Source organism: Saimiri boliviensis, chromosome 1 (assembly GCF_048565385.1).
Source record: "Saimiri boliviensis isolate mSaiBol1 chromosome 1, mSaiBol1.pri, whole genome shotgun sequence".
NCBI lineage: Eukaryota > Metazoa > Chordata > Mammalia > Primates > Cebidae > Saimiri > Saimiri boliviensis.
In genome coordinates this window covers 129,896,458-129,917,640 of record NC_133449.1, presented here as the reverse complement: position 1 = coordinate 129,917,640, position 21,183 = coordinate 129,896,458, and the positions used below count along the sequence as shown (strand labels likewise).

The 21,183-nt window shown below is 39.1% G+C and overlaps 1 protein-coding gene across 1 annotated transcript in view; it reads left to right on the top strand.

The window, feature by feature from the left end:
- The first annotated feature begins 1,138 nt into the window (after window positions 1–1,138).
- The window catches only part of LONRF2 (LON peptidase N-terminal domain and ring finger 2), a 47,113-nt gene continuing 27,068 nt past the window's right edge, over window positions 1,139–21,183 (top strand). The window contains exons 1-3 of the mRNA XM_010352081.3: window positions 1,139–1,901; window positions 14,061–14,179; window positions 19,201–19,323. Of these exons, the coding sequence (XP_010350383.2) occupies window positions 1,226–1,901; window positions 14,061–14,179; window positions 19,201–19,323 (918 nt within the window). The 5' untranslated portion in view covers window positions 1,139–1,225. The remainder of the gene's footprint in view (window positions 1,902–14,060; window positions 14,180–19,200; window positions 19,324–21,183) is intronic.

Below are 21,183 nucleotides of genomic sequence, written 5' to 3'. Positions count from 1 at the left end.
TAATGAGGCATTTCTCCTTTCCCAAAGCCAGATGCGGTCAAGGTATTTTGTATTTTCTTTAGCCAGCAGTTTTAGATGTAGAAAATCCTCTCCAATCTTTAAAAAAAAAAAAAACAAAAAAAAAAAAAACAAAAAAACAAAAAAAAAAACTTCTTGAAATATGGATAGTAGTATGAATTCTAGAATATCGTAATGCATTTTATTGGATTCAAATACAGGATAAAACATACTGCAACAGGAAGAAGGGAGCAGGCTACATAGGAGAAATTCTGAACCTGGTTAATGCGCACAGAGGATTTTAATTTAATCCTTGCTTGTACATCAACGGAGCGTTTAACTCCCTCTCTCCAGCAAGTTCTGACTGCAGTACTCCATGTTAAGGCACACTTTCTATTTCTATTCTAATTCTGTTAATTAGAATTCTATTTCTAATTCGATTTCTGCTTTCTAATCAAGTGCACAATACAATTGTCCATTTCTCAAATCCCTCCTTCTCCCGACATCTGGTTCTCTTGGCCCTCCACGTTCTTCTGTTAAAATTGAGTTCTAAAACGCCTCAGCCCTTAGAGTTTCGGTAAGAGAAGCTCGCTGAGGGCAGGGGTCTCTGGGTGCCCACTTCAGCTTCCCCAGTCATTTAGGACAATTTCCTAAGTCGAAGCTAGAGATGCGTGCGTGATTCGTTTGGTGACTTTTCCTGGGTTCTCGCTTAAACAGAGCCACAGGTTGTGGGGGCGACCAGGCCTCTGGGGAAAGGCAGGTGCCGCGGTGCGGGCGCGCGAGCAGCCAGCAGCCAAATCCACCTGTTCACAGGGCCCCGGCACCTCCGCGGGGAGGCGGAGGACGCGCGTGCAATCGCGCAGGGGCCCCCAGGAGAGGGGGAAAGCATCGGAGGAGACGCACAGCTGGAGCGAGGTCACCGTGTTCCCGCAGCGACCTGGGTTACCTCAGCCCGCGGCGCTGTGAGGCCCCCGCCCCCGAGCGCTCGCGACCCTGCGGAGCCCGCCGCCCACGCCGCGCTGAGGACGCTGCCCGAGCCCGGCTCCCGCCCCCGCCCACGACTTCAGCGGCTCGCAGCGCGCCGCCCCCAGACGCGCGTGGCTGCTGCCGAAGGCTGAGACAGCGCTCCCGCCGGCCAGTTCCCAGCGGCGGCAGCAGCGGCGGCAGCAGCGCATCCTCCCTGCTCCGCGCCTTCGCTCCGGACTCGCGTCGTCGAAGCCCCGCGGTGATGAGCCCCGAGCCGGTCCCGCCGCCGCCGCCCCAGTGCCCCGGCTGCGACGGCGCGGAGCCGATCGCCCAGCGCTTGGAGGAGGGCGACGAGGCCTTCAGCGCGGGCGAGTACGAGATGGCAGCCGAGCTCTTCCGCTCCTTGCTGGCCGGGCTGGCGCAGCCAGACCGCGGCCTGTGCCTGAGGCTGGGGGACGCGCTGGCCCGCGCCGGCCGCCTCCCCGAGGCCCTGGGCGCGTTCCGCGGCGCCGCGCGGCTCGGGGCGCTGCGGCCGGAGGAACTAGAGGAGCTGGCGGGCGGCCTGGTGCGCGCCGTAGACCTGCGCGAGCGGCCGCTGTCCGCGGAGAACCCGGGCTGCGAGGCGGAGGCGCCTGCGGAGGGAGGGCCGGCCCCGGCACCCCGCACGCCCCGCGACCTACTCGGCTGCCCGCGCTGCCGGCGGCTGCTGTACAGGCCAGTGACGCTGCCCTGCGGGCTCACGGTCTGCAAGCGCTGCGTGGAGCCGGGGCCCGCGCGGCCGCAGGGGCGGCGCGTGAACGTGGTGCTGTGCGGCCTGCTGGAGAGGTGCTTCCCGGCCGAATGCAGGGTGCGCAGGCTGGCGGGCCTGGCGCGGAGCCTGCAGCGCCAGCAGCAGCCCGAGGCCGCGCTGCTCAGGTGCGACCAGGCCCTGGAGCTGGGTGAGTCTGCGATGGGGCGGGCTCGCCTCCCCAACACCTGTCGGGCCCAGCAGCGGAGCGGGGAGCTGACCGATGGAAGCGACAGGCTTTGGGCTTTCGCGCGCTTTGTCCAAGCTTAGGGGTCGCTTTGCTTCCTAACGATGGGAAAGTGAAAGGTGGGGCGGCCACATCGTGCAGTGATGGTGGTCGCTGTCAGAGGCCACGTGCACCCCACTGGGTTTGAATTTTCCAGGATGTTAAGTTTCTCGAGGCCCCTTGAGCAGCTCAGTAAGCACCTGTAATTGCCTTTCGGCGCCTTCTGTGCTGTTGGGGAGGGGGAGGATGACGAAGTATTTTTGCTCATCCTGAAGGAAAATGCACGTAGCTGACACACTGGAGGCGCATAACGGGGTGCCTTGTGCTGGGGCAGGATTTGCTTTGGGTTTCAGCTAGTACAGCCAGGACGGAACCCCTTCCACTCTGCTGTCATCACGTCACATACTCAGGCTCCAGCCTGCTGTCTGTCTCCAAGGCCGTCATTAGATGTCACGGTGTATTTAACTTACTAGATAGTTACACTGACTAGTGTGTGTCGTTTTTAATTATTGATTCACTCATTCCCTTATTTATCTTAGGCCTAAGGCCAGCAACAGACATTCTCCTGCCTTCACCCAACCACCACCTGTTAACACTATTAAACTAAAAAGAAGACCAAACTTCTGTCATCGTTTTGGCTTTGACATATGAGTACGCGCTCTATTAGCAGCTGTTTTGGGCAGTGTGAGGAGAACGGTTTGCTTTCTGGTTTCACTGGTTTTATAACATAGGGTATATGTGATTTAAAGCACTAGCCAAGAAGACTTGTTGAATCTCTTGTTACTAAAAGAGTCTTCTAGCATCCTACAGGCAATAGGCATGTATTTAAAGTTAAGGTTATGGTTTTCTCTTTTAGGAGGCACAGATTACAAAGTGACTAAACATTCAGTTTTGTCTTGCAAAAAAAAAAAAAAAAAAAACCAGTAACTGAGCAAGTGTTCAATGTCTGTATCTAATTGGGATATTCTCTGCTGGAATAGCACACTTAACTCAGCTTATGTAACAAGTATTCTGGTTTTTGCAACCAACATATCCATACTTTAACAGGCATATTTTTGAGTTTTCTACTAATTTAGGTATTGATGGTGTTAGAGCAGCACTATCCAATAGAACTATTGTGTAAGCCACACATAATTCAAAATTTTCTTGTAGCTACATTGAAAAGGAGGGGAAAAAGCAGATGAGATTTATTTAGCAATTTTTAACCCTGTGCATCCAAAATATTATTTCAACATGCCTTCAATCTTAAAATATAATTGAGATTTTACTTTTTTTAAACTAAGCCTTTGAAATTCACTATATATTTTGCATTCACTGCACTACCCAATTCCAACACCAAATTTTCATTGGAAATAACTTCATCTATATTTAGATGTTGGAGAAGATGTAGAAAAATGAAAACTGCAATATTCATATGCTGCTGATGGGACTGCAAATTATACCCCTGAAAATTATTTGGTGGTAGCTACAGATGTTAAGCTCATCCTTAGCTAAATCGTTTCAAAGAGGTATATGCATATGTGCCCCTGAAAAATGTGCAAGTAGGTACAAGAGTGTATATCACTGTTAGAGATGCCCCAAAAGTTCAAACAACCCAAATGTGCAGTAAGAGCAGAAGGAGTGATTGTGTCTTCTTAGCATACTACACAGAAAGAAAAGAAACCAACTACAGCTACAAACTACAGTGTGGACAGATCTCACAAACATAATGTTAAGTGAAAGAAGTCAGACTCAAGCGTTTTTACTCTATGATCCTATTTATCTGTAAGTCCAAACAGACAAAATTACTATAGTATGTTGGTTACCTTGGGTGGATGAAAAGGGAGTAGTCATTGTGAGGAAGTATGAGAGTGATCTGTGGGGTCGTGGTGATGTTCTGTTTCTTGACTTAGAGGATGGTTACACAAGTGTGTTCACTTCGCAATCGTTCATTGAATTATATACTTGTATTTTTAGCTTTTCTGTGTATGTATTAGACCTAATTTAAATATGTTTTTTAAATAGACTATTTCAGTTAATTCATATGAGAACTTATATAGGATCTATTTAATATATTCATTATTCAAAGGTTAATTTAAAATCTTATCAAAACATTTAGTTTCAAAATAAATTAGCTCCAAAAGAGGCTTTGTTGTAGTAAAAAATACGTAATAAAAGTTCCAAGATGTTTGGATTCAAAAATACCTGTATTTAGATCCAAGCTCTGACTTTTTTTTTTTTTTTTTTAATCTGAGACAGGGTCTTGCTCTGTCACCCAGGCTGGAGTGCAGTGTCATGATCTCGGCTCACTGCAACCTTTGCCTCCTGGGTTCGAGAGCAATTCTTATGCCTCGGCTTCTCAAGTAGCCGGGATTATAGGCATGCACCATCACACCTGATAATTTTTTTTTTTTTGTATTTTTGGTAGAGATGGGTTTCACTATCTTGACCAGGCTGATTTCCAACTCCTGTCTTCACATGATCTGCCTGCATCAGCCTCCCAAAGTGCATACAAAGTGCATACAAAGTGCAAAGGGATTACAGGCATAGACCACTGCACCTGACCTCTAACACTTATTTATGTGACCTTAGCCAAGTGTGGTAGTCATTAGTGCTGTTCTCCAAGTATGTATATCTCTATACCTTCCCCAAACAAGACAGGATTGCACATCTTGGTCCACTTGTGGTTAGGTGGAGCCATGTGACTACTTTTGGCCAATAAGTTATTAGTGGATTTTAAAATGGCTAGTATGTATGTTAAAAGAAGTAAATGAATGTATGAAAATATAAATCATTCAATAGACAGTTTTCTATTAAAAAAAAAAAAAGAACCAAATGGATATTCTGGAAATTCAAAATACAATATCTGAAGTTGAGAATTAATTAGATTTGTTACAAACCAGATGGGACACATCAGAAGTCTGAATGAGAAAACTCAGAAGCAAGGCAGCAGAAAATATCCAAACTGAATTACAGAAAAAGAATAAAAGAGAGCATGAGAGTTATGTGAGACACAGACAAAACTTCCAACAACTGTGAAATTGGAATCCTGGAAGAAGAGAGAGGGGAAGGACAAGAGAAATATTTAAAGAAGAAAGTAATTGAGAATTTTCCAAATATGGTGAGAAACTTTAAATCACTGAATCAAACAGTTCACTGAGCCCAACAGGGTGGACACAAGTTGGACACAAGTACATACACAAACATATACATAAAACCCATCCAAGTACAGTCAAGTTCCTGAAAATCAAAGATAAAGAGAATTTAAATGCAGTTAGAGAAGACAGGACATACTTCCTTTGAAGGAGTAGCAAGACTGACAGCTGGCTTTTAAACAAAATTATTAAAGCTAGAAGATACAGGAATAATGTCTTTAAAGTGCTGAAAGGAAAAAAAAACCTAACTGGAATTATTTACCCAGCTGGAAATATTTTTCACAAATGAAGACAAAATCAAGGTGCTTTAAACCAAATAAATAAATCAAGCTAAATGATTTTATTGCCATCAGAATTGCATTTCATGATATACTGAGGGGAAGTCTTCAGGCTAAAGGAAGATTATCCATATGGAAGCGTGGAACTAATGGGCAGAGTAAAGAGTGCTAGAAGGTGTAACAATGTAAGACAATATTGACTGTTTCAAGTAACAGTAATAATGTCTTGTAGTATTTGTAACATACATAAAAATGAAAGATACAGCAATATTACAAAGCCAGAATGGGTATATACAGTTAAATTGTTGTATGGTTTGTACACTTTTTTGGAGGTAGTAAAAGTACTCATTTAAAGCAGACTGCTAAATCAAGTTTGTGTATTCTACTCTCTTTGGGTAACCACCAACAGGACAATGAAAGAAGGCAAAATTTAAAAGCTGTAGTGGAATAGCAAAGTAATACTTAATTAAGAGGGAAGAATAGAGCAGCAGAGAATGAATGGGACAACTATAAAATGGGAATTTAATTTACCTTAAATGTGAATACCTGAATTTTCCATTTAAAAACTGAATGTTGGTAGACTATATTAAGTGAAGTATAGCTACATGCTGTTTACATATGAGGTAAACTTTAGATGTAAGAACACAAACAAAGGTTAAAATTAGTAGGATGGCAACTCATACTATGCATAGACTGACCAAAAAAAAAAAAAATGCCTAATAGGACAAAATGACTATTCTTTAAGGCAAGGACTATCAGAAGAAATAAAGACACTTATGATGAATGGGTCAGTTCAACAGAAAAAAAAGTATAATGATATTCCTAAATTCTTATGTACCTAACAACAGGTATACACACACACACACATGCAGAGAGAACAAAAAGAGACAAAAATAAAAGGGGAAATAATGAGAGATTTTGAACAAAGCTTGTAGTAACTAATGAAGTAAGAATTGAAAAATAGGTAAGGATATAGATACAACATACTTCAGCACTTCAATTTAATTAATATGTGCCACTACATACAACCATTGCAAAAATACCAGCCATTTAGGCTCCCATGACCATAGGCAGGGCACTGGCGTTGGCCTGTGGTTGTGTTTGCCAACTCCTGTGTTAGGCCATGAAAGAAGTTGAAATAAATATTAAAATACTGAAATCAGTATATGTTCTTTAAACACTGTGGGCTTAAGCTAAAATTAAATAGCAGATAAACAGAATATCTTCATATATTAGGAAATTAAGCAACATATTTTTATCTAATGGTGGATAAAATGAATCACAAAAATTAGAAAATTTTCTAATTATTAGAAATTTTTCTGATTTAGCTGAATGATAATGAAAATACAAATATCAAACACTATGGGATGCAATGCAACAGTGCTTAAGAGGGAAACATTGTTTTAAGTGCCTGTATTACAAAAGAATAGCTGATAGTAATCTCTAGGCTTCCTTTTCAAGATGCTAGAAAAAGAAAAGCAAATCGAATCCAGAGAATATAAAGAAGAAAAAAAGGAGTCAACGTCTGTAAAAGAGAGGAAAAATACAGTCCAATGTTTCTTGCGAGTATATTTGCAAAAATCCTAAACAAAATATTGCCAAACTGAATCCACTGGTATCCTTAAAGAACCATCACATCATGATCAAGCAGGTTACGTTTTGTTTTATCCTTGAAAATCAAGCAGGGTAATTCACCATCTTTACAGAAAAAAGAAAAATTATGTAATGTATGTTAGTATCTCTCAGTAAACTACAAATAAAAGGGAGCTTTCTTAATCTATTAGAAGTCTACAAAAATGAGATGGCAGCTATCATAATTAATGATAAAATAGTGTTTTCGCACTGAATGAGAAGGTAGTAATGTTCTGTTGTCACTGCCATTCAGCATTGCACTGGAGATTCTAGCTAGCTATTTATTAAGGCTAGAAAAATAAAAGATTTTTTAAAACTATCATTATTTGTAGATGACATGGTGAACATAGAAACTCAAGAATGTATGAACTATTAGAAATTATAAATGATTTATCCATATTGCTGACTACAAGGCTAATATGGAAGTATTAAAGATAACTATATACTTAGCAAAAAGCAAATAGAAAACAAAATTTTAAAACAATTTATATAAAGAAATTCCTTGGAATAAATTCTGCAATATCTGAAAGATGTTTAATACCTCTACACAGAAAATTTCATTTCAATACACTGAAAATATGAAACATTTCCAAGAGAAATTAAAGCAGACTTAAATGGATGGATACGTCATTTTTTCATGGATTGCAAAACTCACTATTGGCAAGATGTCAGTTCTCTGTTGATTGAATGGTAAATTCAGTGCAGTCTCAGAGAAAATTGTAGCCAATATTTCTGATGGAAATTGATGAATGGCCAAGGCAATGATGAAGAAAAACAACAAAGCTGGAGGATTTACACTGGCAGATACCAATACTTACTATAATGATGCAGTAATTAGGACATCATTTTATTGGCTCAAAGATAAACACATTGAAACTGGCTCTCACGTATACAGTGTCTTGATTTACTACAAAGATGCCAATGGAATTCAATGGGGGAAAATTCAATGGGGAAAAAAGAGTCAGTTGCTTTTCTGTGCAGAAAAAAATGAACCTGAATGCCTAGCTCACATCATAAAACAAAATTACAATTAAACATCTAGGAGTCATAGGAGACCGTTTCCATGGACTTGGAGTAGGCAGTTATTTCTTAAATAAGATACAAAAAGCATAACCATGAAACTTTTGTTCCTCACCCCCAAAAGAGTGAGAAGGTAACGAGTATATGAATATCTGACTGAGACCTCTAATGCAGAATAAATAATGCCTGTGATTCCAAAAGAAAAGCCAATCTCTCTAAACACAGGAAGTGCTCACTTAACACCATCGACAGAAAACTGTAGCTTCAGCTGAAACTACGTGATAGGCAAAGAGTTAAGCAGATGCTTTATAAAACTAGATCTCAAACTGAGCAATTAACATCTAAAAGACTGTGCAACATAATTAGTGATCAAATGCAAATTAAGATGAAAATAGATTAGTACATACCCACCAGAGTAGCTGAAATGAAAAGAACTGGCAATACTTAGTTTTTATTTGAAAGAATTGGAACTCTTAAATTACTGGCGAAAGCACGTTTGTACAACAACTCAAGAAATATGTATGGTAGCACTTGCTAGCACTAAACACATACAACCTCTGATATGGCATTTCCACTTTTGAATATATTCTAGATAAAAATGAATGCTTATGTCCATCAGAGTATGTGTACAGGAATGTTCATTGCAGTTTTATTTATATATGCCAGAAACTTTTGGGGAACAGTCTAAATGTTCGTCACTGATAGAATGAGTAAATAAGTCATACAGTGTAATATTACACAGCAATTTTTAAATTTTATTTAAAAATTAATTTAAAATATTACTGAGATATAACAATATAAACGAGTCTCATAGAATGATAATTTAATGAGAAGTCAGATACAAAAATGTACAGTCCATTTATAAATATCCATGTATAGAAGTTAGAAAACAGGAAAAAGGAATCCATAGTGATAGAGGTGAGAATGGTGGTTACCTTTAACAGGGGCACACTAATTGGGATAGTGCTCAAGGGAACCTTCCTAAGCCCTGGGAATGATCTGCAAAGGGATTGCATGAGTATGTATGTAAAGGTTCAAGATACATACCTAAAATTTGTGGACTTGACTCAGTAAGTCTCCCATCAATTTGAATAAATAGGCTATGAGAAGTACTGCCATTCATTCTTTCTATCCACAGGGAACACTACTCAGTTTCTATTGCTTTGTGTGTCTGTTCATTTAACTTGTTTGTTTGTTTGTTATTTGAAACAGGGTCTCGCTCTGTTTCCCAGGCTGGAGTGCAGTGGCACAGTCTTGATTCACTGCAACCTCCTCCTCCCAGGTTCAAATGATTCTGGTGCCTCAGACTCCCAAGTAGCTGGAATTACAGGCACGTGCCACCACACCTGGATAATTTTTTACTTTTAGTAGGGATGGGGTCTTGCCATGTTGGCCAGTCTGTTCTCAAACTTCTGACCTCAAGTGATCCGCCCACCTTGGCCTCCCAAAGTGTTGGGAATTAACAGACATGAGCCACCACACCCGGCTCATTTAACTGATTTAAAATAACATACAGTTCTCCATTTCTCACCACTGCACACATTTGACAGATTTTATAGCAGTAACCCTAGCTCCTAGCACAACAGGGGCTCTGGGTTACAGGTGGAAAACAGCCTTCAATCAACCCTAAACACAAACGTGGTACATATCTCTTCTTTTTCTCGCAAATCCTGGGTCTTAGGCTACTCCTGCTCTCTTGTGACTTTTCCCCATAGAGGGGTTAATTGGCAAACTTAGGGAAATTTTATGTCATTTCTTTGGAAAGTACCTATGTACATTTTTCTTCCATGTTTTCTCTACACAAAGACTTTTAATTTGTACTTCCTCTTCCACTTATTTTTGAATGGCCCTTGAATAATTCCTTTATCTTTGTTAAGCCTAAGATTTAATGCTTAGAAAATGTGTAGGCATTTATTTTACGTGTTTTAAAAGACTAAATTGTGAAGTGCTGACCTCATAAATGTATCACCAAATGGTAGAAGTCAAAGAAGACAGTTTGATTCATTCAGTGTCTAGATGAGAGGTGATTGCTTCTTGGGCTTTTGGCTAAGATCAAGTATAGATGGAAAGTGATTTTTTTTTTTTTTTTTTTTTTTTTTTTGAGAAGGAGTCTCATTCTGTCACCCAGGCTGGAGTACAGTGGCACAATCTCGGCTCACTGCAACCTCCACCTCCCGGGTTCAAGCAGTTCTCCTGCCTCAGCCTCCCCAATAGCTGGGATTACAGGCACACACCACTATGCCCAGCTAACTTTTTGTATTTTAGTGGAGACGGGGTTTCACTGTGTTGCCCAGGCTGGGTGCCAACTCCTAAGCTCAGGTGATCCACCCTCCTAAACTTCCCAGAATGCTGGGATTACAGGTGTGAGCCGCTGCTTCCGGCAGGGAAGTGTATTTTATGAAATTTGGACTTCAGTTAAAGCAGCCTTTAGACTGTGAGGAGTAGAGACTTAAATGCATTCATTAGAAAAGAATGATTAAAAATAAATGTAAGTGAAATGTATTTTTAACACTGGAAACTTTATGAAGATTAGTTAAGCTAACAAAGATAGTATAAGCAAAGGAATAATGAAGATATTAGCAAAACAGAAAAAATTGAGTTAACAGGTCAGAAACTAGTTCATTACAAAGACCATTAAGGAACAAATATTTGACAAATATGCTGGAAAAAAAAGCGTAAATATCATCAGGAATAAAGAAGAAGAATTGCAGATATAAAAGGATATTTTGAAATAAGATTTAAAAACATATAAAAACAATTTTAAGGAAAATACAAAATTTATCAAAATTTATCCTTGAGAAAGCAAAAGCCTGACATGAGCCAGTTAAAAAATTGAAATGCTCCTCAGGGATTCTCTTCTGCTGAAAAGGCACTAAGGTCAAGCATGTCCTTACAGCTTTCAATGATTAATTTCCATCTTATTTCAGATCATAGAAAAATGTGGGAAGATTTTCATCTCGTGTAATAAGGTTAGTATAATCTTGACCCTGCAATCGGGTAAAGCTTGCACAAGAAAAAAAAATACGTAGTCCAGTCTTACATATGTATCTAGATGTCAAAATCCTAATTAAATTTCTTAGTGTTTTGAGTCCAGCAGCGTAATAAGAGTTAAGCTCAAGAAGAACTTATACTAGGACCATAAGGATAATTCAGTACTAGTCAAATCTTTCAGAGTAATTCACTGCAACAGGTTGAAAGAGATAGACTATATGTAATCTCTCAGATGCTAGAAGCAGTCTATAAAATTCAACACCTACACTTGTTATAAAGTCCTTATTGAAAACTCGGAATAGGAGAGAAATCACCTAACTTGATAAATGTTTTCTCTCAGAAACTTACAACAAACAGATTTTATATTTAAACATTAGACACATGCTTTTTAAGTTCAAGAATAAGAGAACATGCTATCACTATTATTGCAGTATGAGAGTGTGAGGAAATAGGAGGCATAATATATAAATACTAAAATGAAAAAGAGAGAATTGCACGTGACATTCTTGTTTAAAACATTTAAGAGAATTCATTGGCAGATTGAACTAATAAACTTTAGCCAAGAGGAAACAGGATACGAGATCTCCATTCTCACACAGATTTGCAGAAGGCATAGTTCCCAAGTCTAAAAACCTATGGTTCCGCCGGGCACGGTGGCTCAAGCCTGTAATCCCAGCACTTTGGGAGGCCGAGGCGGGTGGATCACGAGGTCAAGAGATTGAGACCATCCTGGTCAACATGGTGAAACCCCATCTCTACTAAAAATACAAAAAATTAGCTGGGCTGTTGTGTGTGCCTGTAATCCCAGCTACTCAGGAGGCTGAGGCAGGAGAATTGCCTGAACCCAGGAGGCGGAGGTTGCAGTGAGCTGAGATCGTGCCATTGCACTCCAGCCTGGGTAACAAGAGCAAAACTCCATCTCAAAAAAAAAAAACAAACAAAAAACAAACAAACAAACAAACAAAAAACTATAGTTCCAGGAGCACATTTTTTTTTTTTTTAGATTTCCAGAAATCTCCAAAGGAGAATTATATATTTCAAAATGCATTTAACTGTGTGATTGAGGCACTTTCATCAATCTTTTAGTTGGAAATAATCCAATAACATGCTAAAAAGGCAAACACCATGAGGAGAATCTAATAGGATTCTATAATGTCTTCCTGGTAATTAAAATGCTGAATTTAAAATCATATGAATTGATGCCAGCATTTCAGTTACTATATGCATTCCAAAGATGAAATACATAAAATCTCATGTTTGATCATATTAACAGATGAACATTTTCAGTTGTTTTGATGATAGGAAACACTAACTTGGAAACTTAATTAAGAAAAATGTTATTCCCCAAACAAGAATTCCATTCTTCTCATTAGGTGATCTGTATTACAAAAAACTACTTAAATTGTTACTGTTAACCATATTTTAAATTGCATCAATAAGAAATCTGTGAAAATTTGTTTTCTTTCTTGTTAAACAAGTATCTATATAATATCCTTCAGTTTGCCTCTTTGTCTGCAAAACCTAAAATATTTACTATCTGGTCTGTTACAGAAAAAAAGTGCTGCCTGCTGTAGCCAGTTGTCCATAACCAGCAATGTCTCTTTTAATAATTCAAATTGTATTGTTTCATTCTTGTTGTTTCTTTCCCCTTCTGATTTTTTCTTGTTTTACCTTCTCTATATTACACATACATGGTGATAACACATTTATAAGTAGTTACTGCTCATCATGTCTTGATGTAATATCTTCATGTGTAAGTTCTTTGGTGCACACTTGCTCAGTTACCTACATAAACTAAAAGAGGGCTACTGGCATTTGGAAAGGACCAAGTGGATAGTTTGAAAACTAATCAAGGTGAAAGGTTTGGAGGAAACTGAAAACATGTATGAGGTAGAGGGATGAGAACACATCTTAAGAGTCTGCTCAGAAAATTTGTTGATGAACTAAAATACATAGCTGTAGCCCTCCTACGAGGATCATAGATGAGTATAGGTAGAGTAAGCTAGGCCCTTCAGTGTGGGAAATGGCTGTGATACTTCTGCCTTCCTGAGGTCTGGCCTCCTGCCTTTTCTATGGGACCCTGCCAAGTCAATACTTCATAGACTACAAGTCAGCTCAAAGAGAGAGCCAGTCTTGGCTTCTGTGTAGGTGGACTTATATCTGTAGCAGCATGTAAGTCATTATCAGGACCTCTCCTGTTGAGGAATGGAGAGAAAGGATTTTTTTTCCTTTCTCCCCATATATGCTAGGTACAATTATGGGAACAAATCAACATCTACCAAGTTGTGTAGAAAAACAAATTATGGTCCAGGTGTGTTGGCTCACACCTGTAATCCCAGCACTTTGGGAGGCCAAGTCAAGTGGATCACCTGAGGTCAGGAGTTTGAGACCAGCCTGGCTAACATGGTGAAACTATCTCTCTTTTAAGAATACATAAAATTAGCCAGGTATGGTGGCACACACCTGTAATCCCAGCTACTCACTTGAACCTGGGAGGCTGAGATTGCAGTGAGCCAAGATTGTGCCACTGCACTCCAGCCTGGACATCAGAGCGAGACTTTGCCTCAAAAAACACAAAGAAGAAAGAAAATTATGTTTTACTTTTCTGTTTCTTAAACATGAACTTCCTTGCATACTTTCACAAAAGTTATTTTAAATCTCTTTTAAAAATACCTAGGTATAGCAGTAAGTGGATTCAGCAGTTGCTGAATTTATTATTGGAGATGATGTTGTAGCTTGTGTGTGTGTAGGAATACTCAGTGGCAGTCTGTTTTTCTTGGTGCATTTTCAAGCCTTGTTATCTTCTTCCTGTTTTCCTGAGAGGCATTGTCTTAAAATATACTTATCAAACAACTAAACTCTAAATATGATTGGAGGGAGGAATTCTTTCTTATTTTTTCTTTATACTTATTTTCTATTGTATTTATACTTTATACATCTATATATATTTTAGTATATGTAATGACATTAAGATTACTTGTTTTTAAATGCAGTCATTTTTATTGATGTGTATTCTTCCTGTCTTTCAGTTCCTGATGATAATTCATTATTGCTGCTGCGGGCAGAGTTATATTTGATCACGAAGAACTATGAGCAAGCTCTCCAGGATGCCAGTGCAGTCTGTCAGAATGAACCTCTCTTGATTAAGGTATTTGTATTTATTAGCCTTGGAGATAATCAATGTAAAGTTTATAGAATTTTCTTAAAAATTAAAGTAAGATTATTGTGATCAGGTACCTGTAGACAACATGCATTTCCCTCAAATTACTGTACCTACATTTAGCAATCCACTTCATAAAGCAAGTTAATTTAAAAGACTAAATCTCCAACTGGATTTAGCTGAGAAACACTAATGTTGATTACACCTAACAGATATTTAGCTGAATAATATGCCCTCTGCATTGAAAAAATATATAAACAAAGTCATCAAATTTTATAAAGTTATAAGTGAAGAGAAAATATTCAAAATTACAACGTAAATAGGAAAATCACTTAACGATCATGATTAGCTGTTGGGTTCTAATATGCATATGAGCAAATCAATGCTGTTGGTAAAGGGGTTAACATTTTGTGCACATTTTACACTAATTTTAGTCTCTGTGTTTTGATTGGAAAGGTTTAATATTTCTGTCTCTCATGACAAAAAATGAACTTTGCTGATCTGATAATGATAGCTTAAGTTGTACTTAAAGAAGTTTAAGAAGCCAAAGAATAAAAGCTTTTTCATGAATCTTTGAATTTTAAAGTGTTAAAGAACTTGTGATGAAATTAACAGCTAGAGCATGCTCTATTAGTCAGTTAATAACTAAAAATATTTATTCTGCTATATTACTTTATATCATCTTTGCCTTAGAAACATTAAAGAGACACTAAGCCAGGTTAGTAGTCAAGCTCTGGGAAGCCTGCGCTTCTTCCCTGTCGTCTTTTAAAACAAATGTTTTTCAGATTAGCCTGAGTGTCAAGTTCAACCTGGGGGTAAGCCCAAGAATGGGAGCAGATGTTTGTTGGACTAAGTTCAGAAGTCTATGTTGTTGCTTGTTTGCTTTCCTAAAAAAAAGTTTGGACTCCAGTTTCAAATGCCTTTTCTCATATGCCTTCACCCATTCTTTAAAATTATGTTTTTAATTGGCAAACAAAAATTGGTATATATTTATCATGTGTAATATGTTGATTTGAAACGTATACACTAAGAAATGGCAAAATCAAGTTAATTAGCATGCATTACCTCACATATCATTTTTTGGTGAGAACACTTAAAATCTATTCTGTTAGCAGTTTTCAAAAATACAATACGTTGTTACTAACCATACTCAACATATTGTATTGCAATAGAGCTCTTGAACTGATTTCTCCTGTTTAGCTGAAATTTTGCATCTTTTGACCAACATCTCCCCAGTGCTTTTGAACAACTGGAGATAAGCCATTGCCAGCAAAATATTTGCCCATTTGCATAAATAGATATAGGCACATGATCAGTTTGAGCTTATCCAGACATCAAACCTGTAAGACTTAAAATTATGTAAAAGCCAGTTAATTCAGTTAACAAACATTTACTGATACACTATGGTATCAAAAATGCAAATCTTGATTGGGATTCCATGTGCACATATAAAATACTTGAAACTTTATGTGAAGTTCTTTGTGCATATAAGACAGTATTATTCTTTCAGAAGTTTTGATAATCAAAGCAAATTTAGACACTACTGAAACATGAAAGTTGGGGACTCTTTTATAAGGCCTGAAAGGGGCCCTAGGAACTTCGTATTCATAATTTTGTACTCTTCCTGACCAGGTGCAGTGCCTCATGGCTGTAATCCCAGCACTTTGGGAGGCTGAGGCAGAAGGATCACTTGAGGTCAGGAGTTCAAGACCAGCGTGGCCAATATGGTGAAACCCTGTCTCTACAAAAAAAACACACACACACACACACACACACACACACACACACTAGCCAGGTGTGGTGACGCACACCCGTAACCCCAGCTAATCAGGAGGCTGACTGAGGCAGGAGAATCACTTGAACCTGGAAGGTGGAAGTTATAGTGAGCCGAGATCACACCACTTCACTCCAGCCTCGGTGACAGTGAGACTCCATCTCAAAAAATAATAACAATTTTGATCTTTTCCTTAAACAGACTTTCCAAATTATGTAAGATTAAGGCTCCACAAAAATTAAATCTGCTCTTATGAAAGGAGAATAAGATAATTAGTAAAATCTCACATTTATTATAAATGTAAAGTCCCATAGAGGAATCATTGATTGTCTGGAGTGTATTTGAGACTTCAGGGAGCTCAGGGATGAAACTGATGATTTGTTGTCTAAAATACTCATCATGTGTTTTGAAATCGCTGTTCTTCTAGAGAGCTGCAAGGTAAGGGATGTGATGAATAGACACTTAGCAAATGTTAGGAGAGATGTTGGTGCTGGAGATGGAGCCTGGGCACCGTCAGCACGGTCATGGTGTTTAGACAGCGGAGAGAGAAGCTAGGACCTGAAAATGGGCCTTTACATGTACCAGTTAGTGGCTACCAATGTTCTGGAGCATTTTTAGTACAGAAATAATTAAAATGATGGTAACAGGGGTGGTGGTTTACCTCTGGTAACAGTGAAGGAGTGAAATGATCATGTGAACCCAGAGGGGAAAACAGTTATAAAAACTGGATTTGAAAAAATACACTGTAAAGCATCTGAAAACAGAAGCTGGTGGAGAGTTTCTAAAAAACCTGCACATGAAAGGGATAAGAACTGTGGGGGAGGTTTCTGTTCGTTCTTTTGTTTTTGTCTTTTTGGCCCCTGAGGTCTGTCTGTCTCCACAGCTGCAGCTGCAAGAAAACAGTAGTGGGTCAAACACTCAGCATCACCACCTAAAAGTACCGGGAGTTCAGATTTCTAACAGAACAGCTAGAAATTAGGGGAATCGCTAAAAGCAGAGAAATCCCAGAGCGGATGATTCCCAGCTCTGACCAAATCCTGGCTTATTACCAAATTTCATAGGCACTGGGGAGAACCACGAGACTTAAAAAGGAGCTGCGGAAGTTGGGCGCGGTGGCTCACACCTATAATCCCAGCACTTTCAGAGGCTGAGGCGGATCACAAGGTCAGGAGTTTGAGACTGGCCTGGCCAATATGGTGAAACTCCATCTCTACTAAAAAAAAAAAAAATTAAAAAATTAGCTAGGCATGGTGGCAGGCATCTCTAGTCCCAACTACTTGGGAGACTAAGGCAGGAGAATCACTTGAACCTGGGAGGCGGAGGTTGGTGTGAGTTAAAATCGTGCCACTGCACTCCAGCCTGAGCAACAGAGCAAGGCTCGGTCTGAAATAAAAAATAAAGATAAAGGAGCTGTGGAATAACATATTAACAGAGCAGAGATATCCTAGCTCTATACCGTGAAGGAATCCAGCAAGGTTGACTGCCTATTAAAACAAAAACCCAGTATTCTCAAAAGAATACCACAAAATGCAGAGGTTGATGCAACATGTTTTGTGCAGAGTCTAGTTTCAGCCAGAAATGCTTGCCATGTAAAGAAAAAAAAATGTTGACCTGTACTTGGGATAAAGAACAGTCAATTAAAATTGTCTCTGAGTGGGCAGAGACAATTATATTTTCCACAAAGAGACTTTGAAGTAGCTATTATGAATAAGTTCAAAGAGTTAAATTGCATCCAAAGAACTGAAAGAAAATATGTTATCTTTGATTGAGATTAAGAGCAATCTCAACAGGGAAATTGAAACTATAAAAAATGGAAATTCTGACTGAGTGTCATGGCTCATGCATGTATGCCCAGTGCTTTGCGAGGCTGAGGCAGGAGGATCGCTTGAGGTTAGGAGTTCAAGACCAGCCTGGGAAACATCATAAGATTACATCTCTACAAAAATTAAAAAATCAGCCAGTTAGGGTGGCATGTGCCTGTAGTCTGAGCTGCTCAGGAGGCTGAGGCGGATTGTTTGAACCCAGGAGTTAAAGGTCACAAGGAGATCTGATCATGCCACTGCATTCCAGCCAGGGCAACACAGTGAGACTCCGTCTTTTAACAAAAAAATTCTAGAGATAAAAATTATCAATGCTGAAATTATAAAGATTATCCGTGCTGAAATTTAAAATTTCTAGGTAGGCTTAATAGCACATTATACATGGTGAAATAATCAGTGAAATTAAAGATAGATCTCTAGAAACAGAAATTATTTGATGCAAAGAACAGAAAAAAGATTAAAGAAAAATGAAAAGAATCTTGGGAATTTGTGGAATAATATGAAGTGGTACAATATATGTGCCATTGGAATCCCATAAGAAGACAGAAAATGTTTGGCAAGAAAAAAAAATGAAGAAATAATGGGTGAAAAGTTTCCAAATTTAATGGGAAACATTAATTTCAGCTCCAAGAAGGTTAACTCAAGTTATAAGCAATGGTACATTCTAATCATAATCAAATGGCTATGCTGTAAGCCAAAGATAAAAAAGTCTTGAAAGCAGTAAAGAAAAATGACATGAAATGAGAATGAGCAAAATGACGTACAAGGAAATAATACTGATGGTTGCCATCTCATCTGAAATTGTGGAAGCCGGTTGACATTGGAACAGCATATTCAAAGTGCTAAGAGAAGGTCTTTCAACTATGTGTAAACCAGTAGAAAACAAAAAAAAATAGTATTTTTACAGATTTGAGAAACTATTGCATTCATAAGTTGAAAAGCAGATGCCATGGGAAGTTAGTGATCCATATTGTATTTTGTTTATTTTTATTGTGGCACTTAATACATTACACTTTGTATTGTAATTGTCTTTAGTCATGTCTGTGTTAGTTCATGAGACTGTAAACTCCTGGAAGGTAGGAAGATGGTAGTGACCTGTAATTGCTGAATGAATTTAAAATTGATAGCCAGTTTTCTCTTAGCGTGTCCCTTAGAACTCCTTTGTGCAGTACATTTCAGGTATGGTAACGCCTGTGTTCTGACTGTAGATTGTATTTATGAGCTATTGAAGTTTGCTAAGTTTCCAGGGTAGTGAGATACAGTAGCAATAGAGTCATCCTTGGTGGGTTTTGTTTATTCTACTTAATGTGAAATTAAAACAAGTTATTATAATAAATTTGTTCAGGGAAGTTTGTATTCAAGTATGTAATCATGCTGGGTTTTAAAATTGCATACTTTGTCATGGTTGAATCTAGGGACATCATGTAAAAGCTCAAGCTCTTTCTGGATTGGGAAGAAGTAAGGAAGTGTTAAAGGAATTTCTCTACTGCCTTGCTCTAAATCCTGAATGTAACGCTGTGAAGAAAGAAGCACAGAAGGTATGAGTTCTCTTAAAGGACTTTCTCCTTCAGGTCTTATTTATAGCCCTCGTGTTCGTGCTGAGATACACATGTGAGATACACAAAAATAATTCTGAATGCTCATGACGATGTGTTACAGAATACATGATAATAATTATAAGGTTCATGCATTGGATCACTTCTAGGTAAACATTATGTTTTGTCCCTGGGTAGAGTGTTTCATGAGACAGCATAAACATACCTTAATTCTGTTGATGTAATGACACACATTAGGCAAAGCAAGGTTACTGTGTGAGGCTAGGGAGGCAAAGTATTTTGTCCTCAAGTTTGTAGTTTCAAGTATTACATAGTTTGTGTGGGAGCCTTTTGAAAGACCTTATGATACATGTAAAATATATCGACTCGGCTCTCTAGGGTGACCTGTAATTTTCAGCAAAGCTTCACCAGCACAGTACAGAAACACCTGCTCTTTTACCCATTATCCAGTCACACTGAATATAGAAATCTATCTTGTTAAAAAGCCTATACGATGGTTACCTGATATTTACTTAGCACCTCCAATGACCAGGAATTTTTGTTGTTATGTTTGTGCTTCCCTGTTTTAATGCTGTATATTGTCAACTTCCACCATATACTTACCCTTTAATTTTTACTTACCTGTCCAGTTCTTTTCTCTGGAGCAACAGAAAATGAATCAGTTCTTCCTTGTACAATTCAACCCACATTAGATATTTGAGAACAGCTATTGTAAAGACAATAGCCTTAACATCACCATGTGGGCCAAACATTCTTTTCTCACAGAATGGGGTTTTTAAGATTTCCTCTTCTGGATGCATTCTAATGTACCCTATATTTTAGCATCTACATGTGACAGCCACATTTGGTGAAATTTTACCTTCCCTTGTGTTCAAATTAGGGGGCATGTTTATTTCTAAATACCTAGATCATCTTTTTTTTTTTTTTTTTTTAAAGAAGAAGTTTCTGGCAATGTTGTTTTTTATCTTCCCTTTTGCAGTTGATTGGTGGATTGGTGTTAGTCCTGTTCAGTTGCCCTGACAGTTGTTCAGTTGACCAGTGTCACTCATTGGTTTTTGAACATCGTTTCAACCTGTCAAAATAATATTGCATCTTCAGCCTGCTATTCAGCTATCTCTGCCTGCTTTGTCCTGTATGCAAACTTCCTAAGAATCTTAAAACATGTCTCAACTAATTCCCATGACCCTTTTCTGAGAAAGTCAGCCCAAGCTCAAAGAGATTAAGCATATTCACCTGGTCGAGGGTTTAGGTCTTGTGGGTGTTGTCTGCCTGGAGCTTTTTCAGACATGGTGTTTTCCCCTGGGCATTCTATGGCTGTTAGATATATTGTATCACAGACAGTACCAAAAACGGTGTTAGCCTGTTAACATGGAATGTGGCTCCATCACCAGCAGCTCTGCTGAGGCTCTCAGAACTGGCGCTGAGGACCTTAATGTTGCTGCTAAGAGTGCTGGTGCGCATTGCTACAGAGCCATGGATTCTAGTGCACCCACCTTGAACCATGAGGACCAGTGGAGAGTGGGAGGAGCCTTTGTTTGGGTTTCAGTCACTCCTTTCTGCTTTTCTCAAGCTTTGGATGCAGCTGAGGCCATAAGGTTTGACAAGACCATTTGAGTGTCCACTAGAATTGGGTGTTAGCTAGAATGCCTACCTGGCCATCACTGTCCACCCTTCCTCTGCCCCCACCAATGCCACTCCCTGGTTCTTGAACCAGGATTATGGCCTTTCCCTCTCTTTTCCTTTAAAGTTCTTTATGAGGTGGCTTTTCTGGTTCTCATCAGTAGAGCAGTTCTGTAGAGTAACCTCAGTCGTGAGGGTGATCACAGTTTAGATTTAATTCAA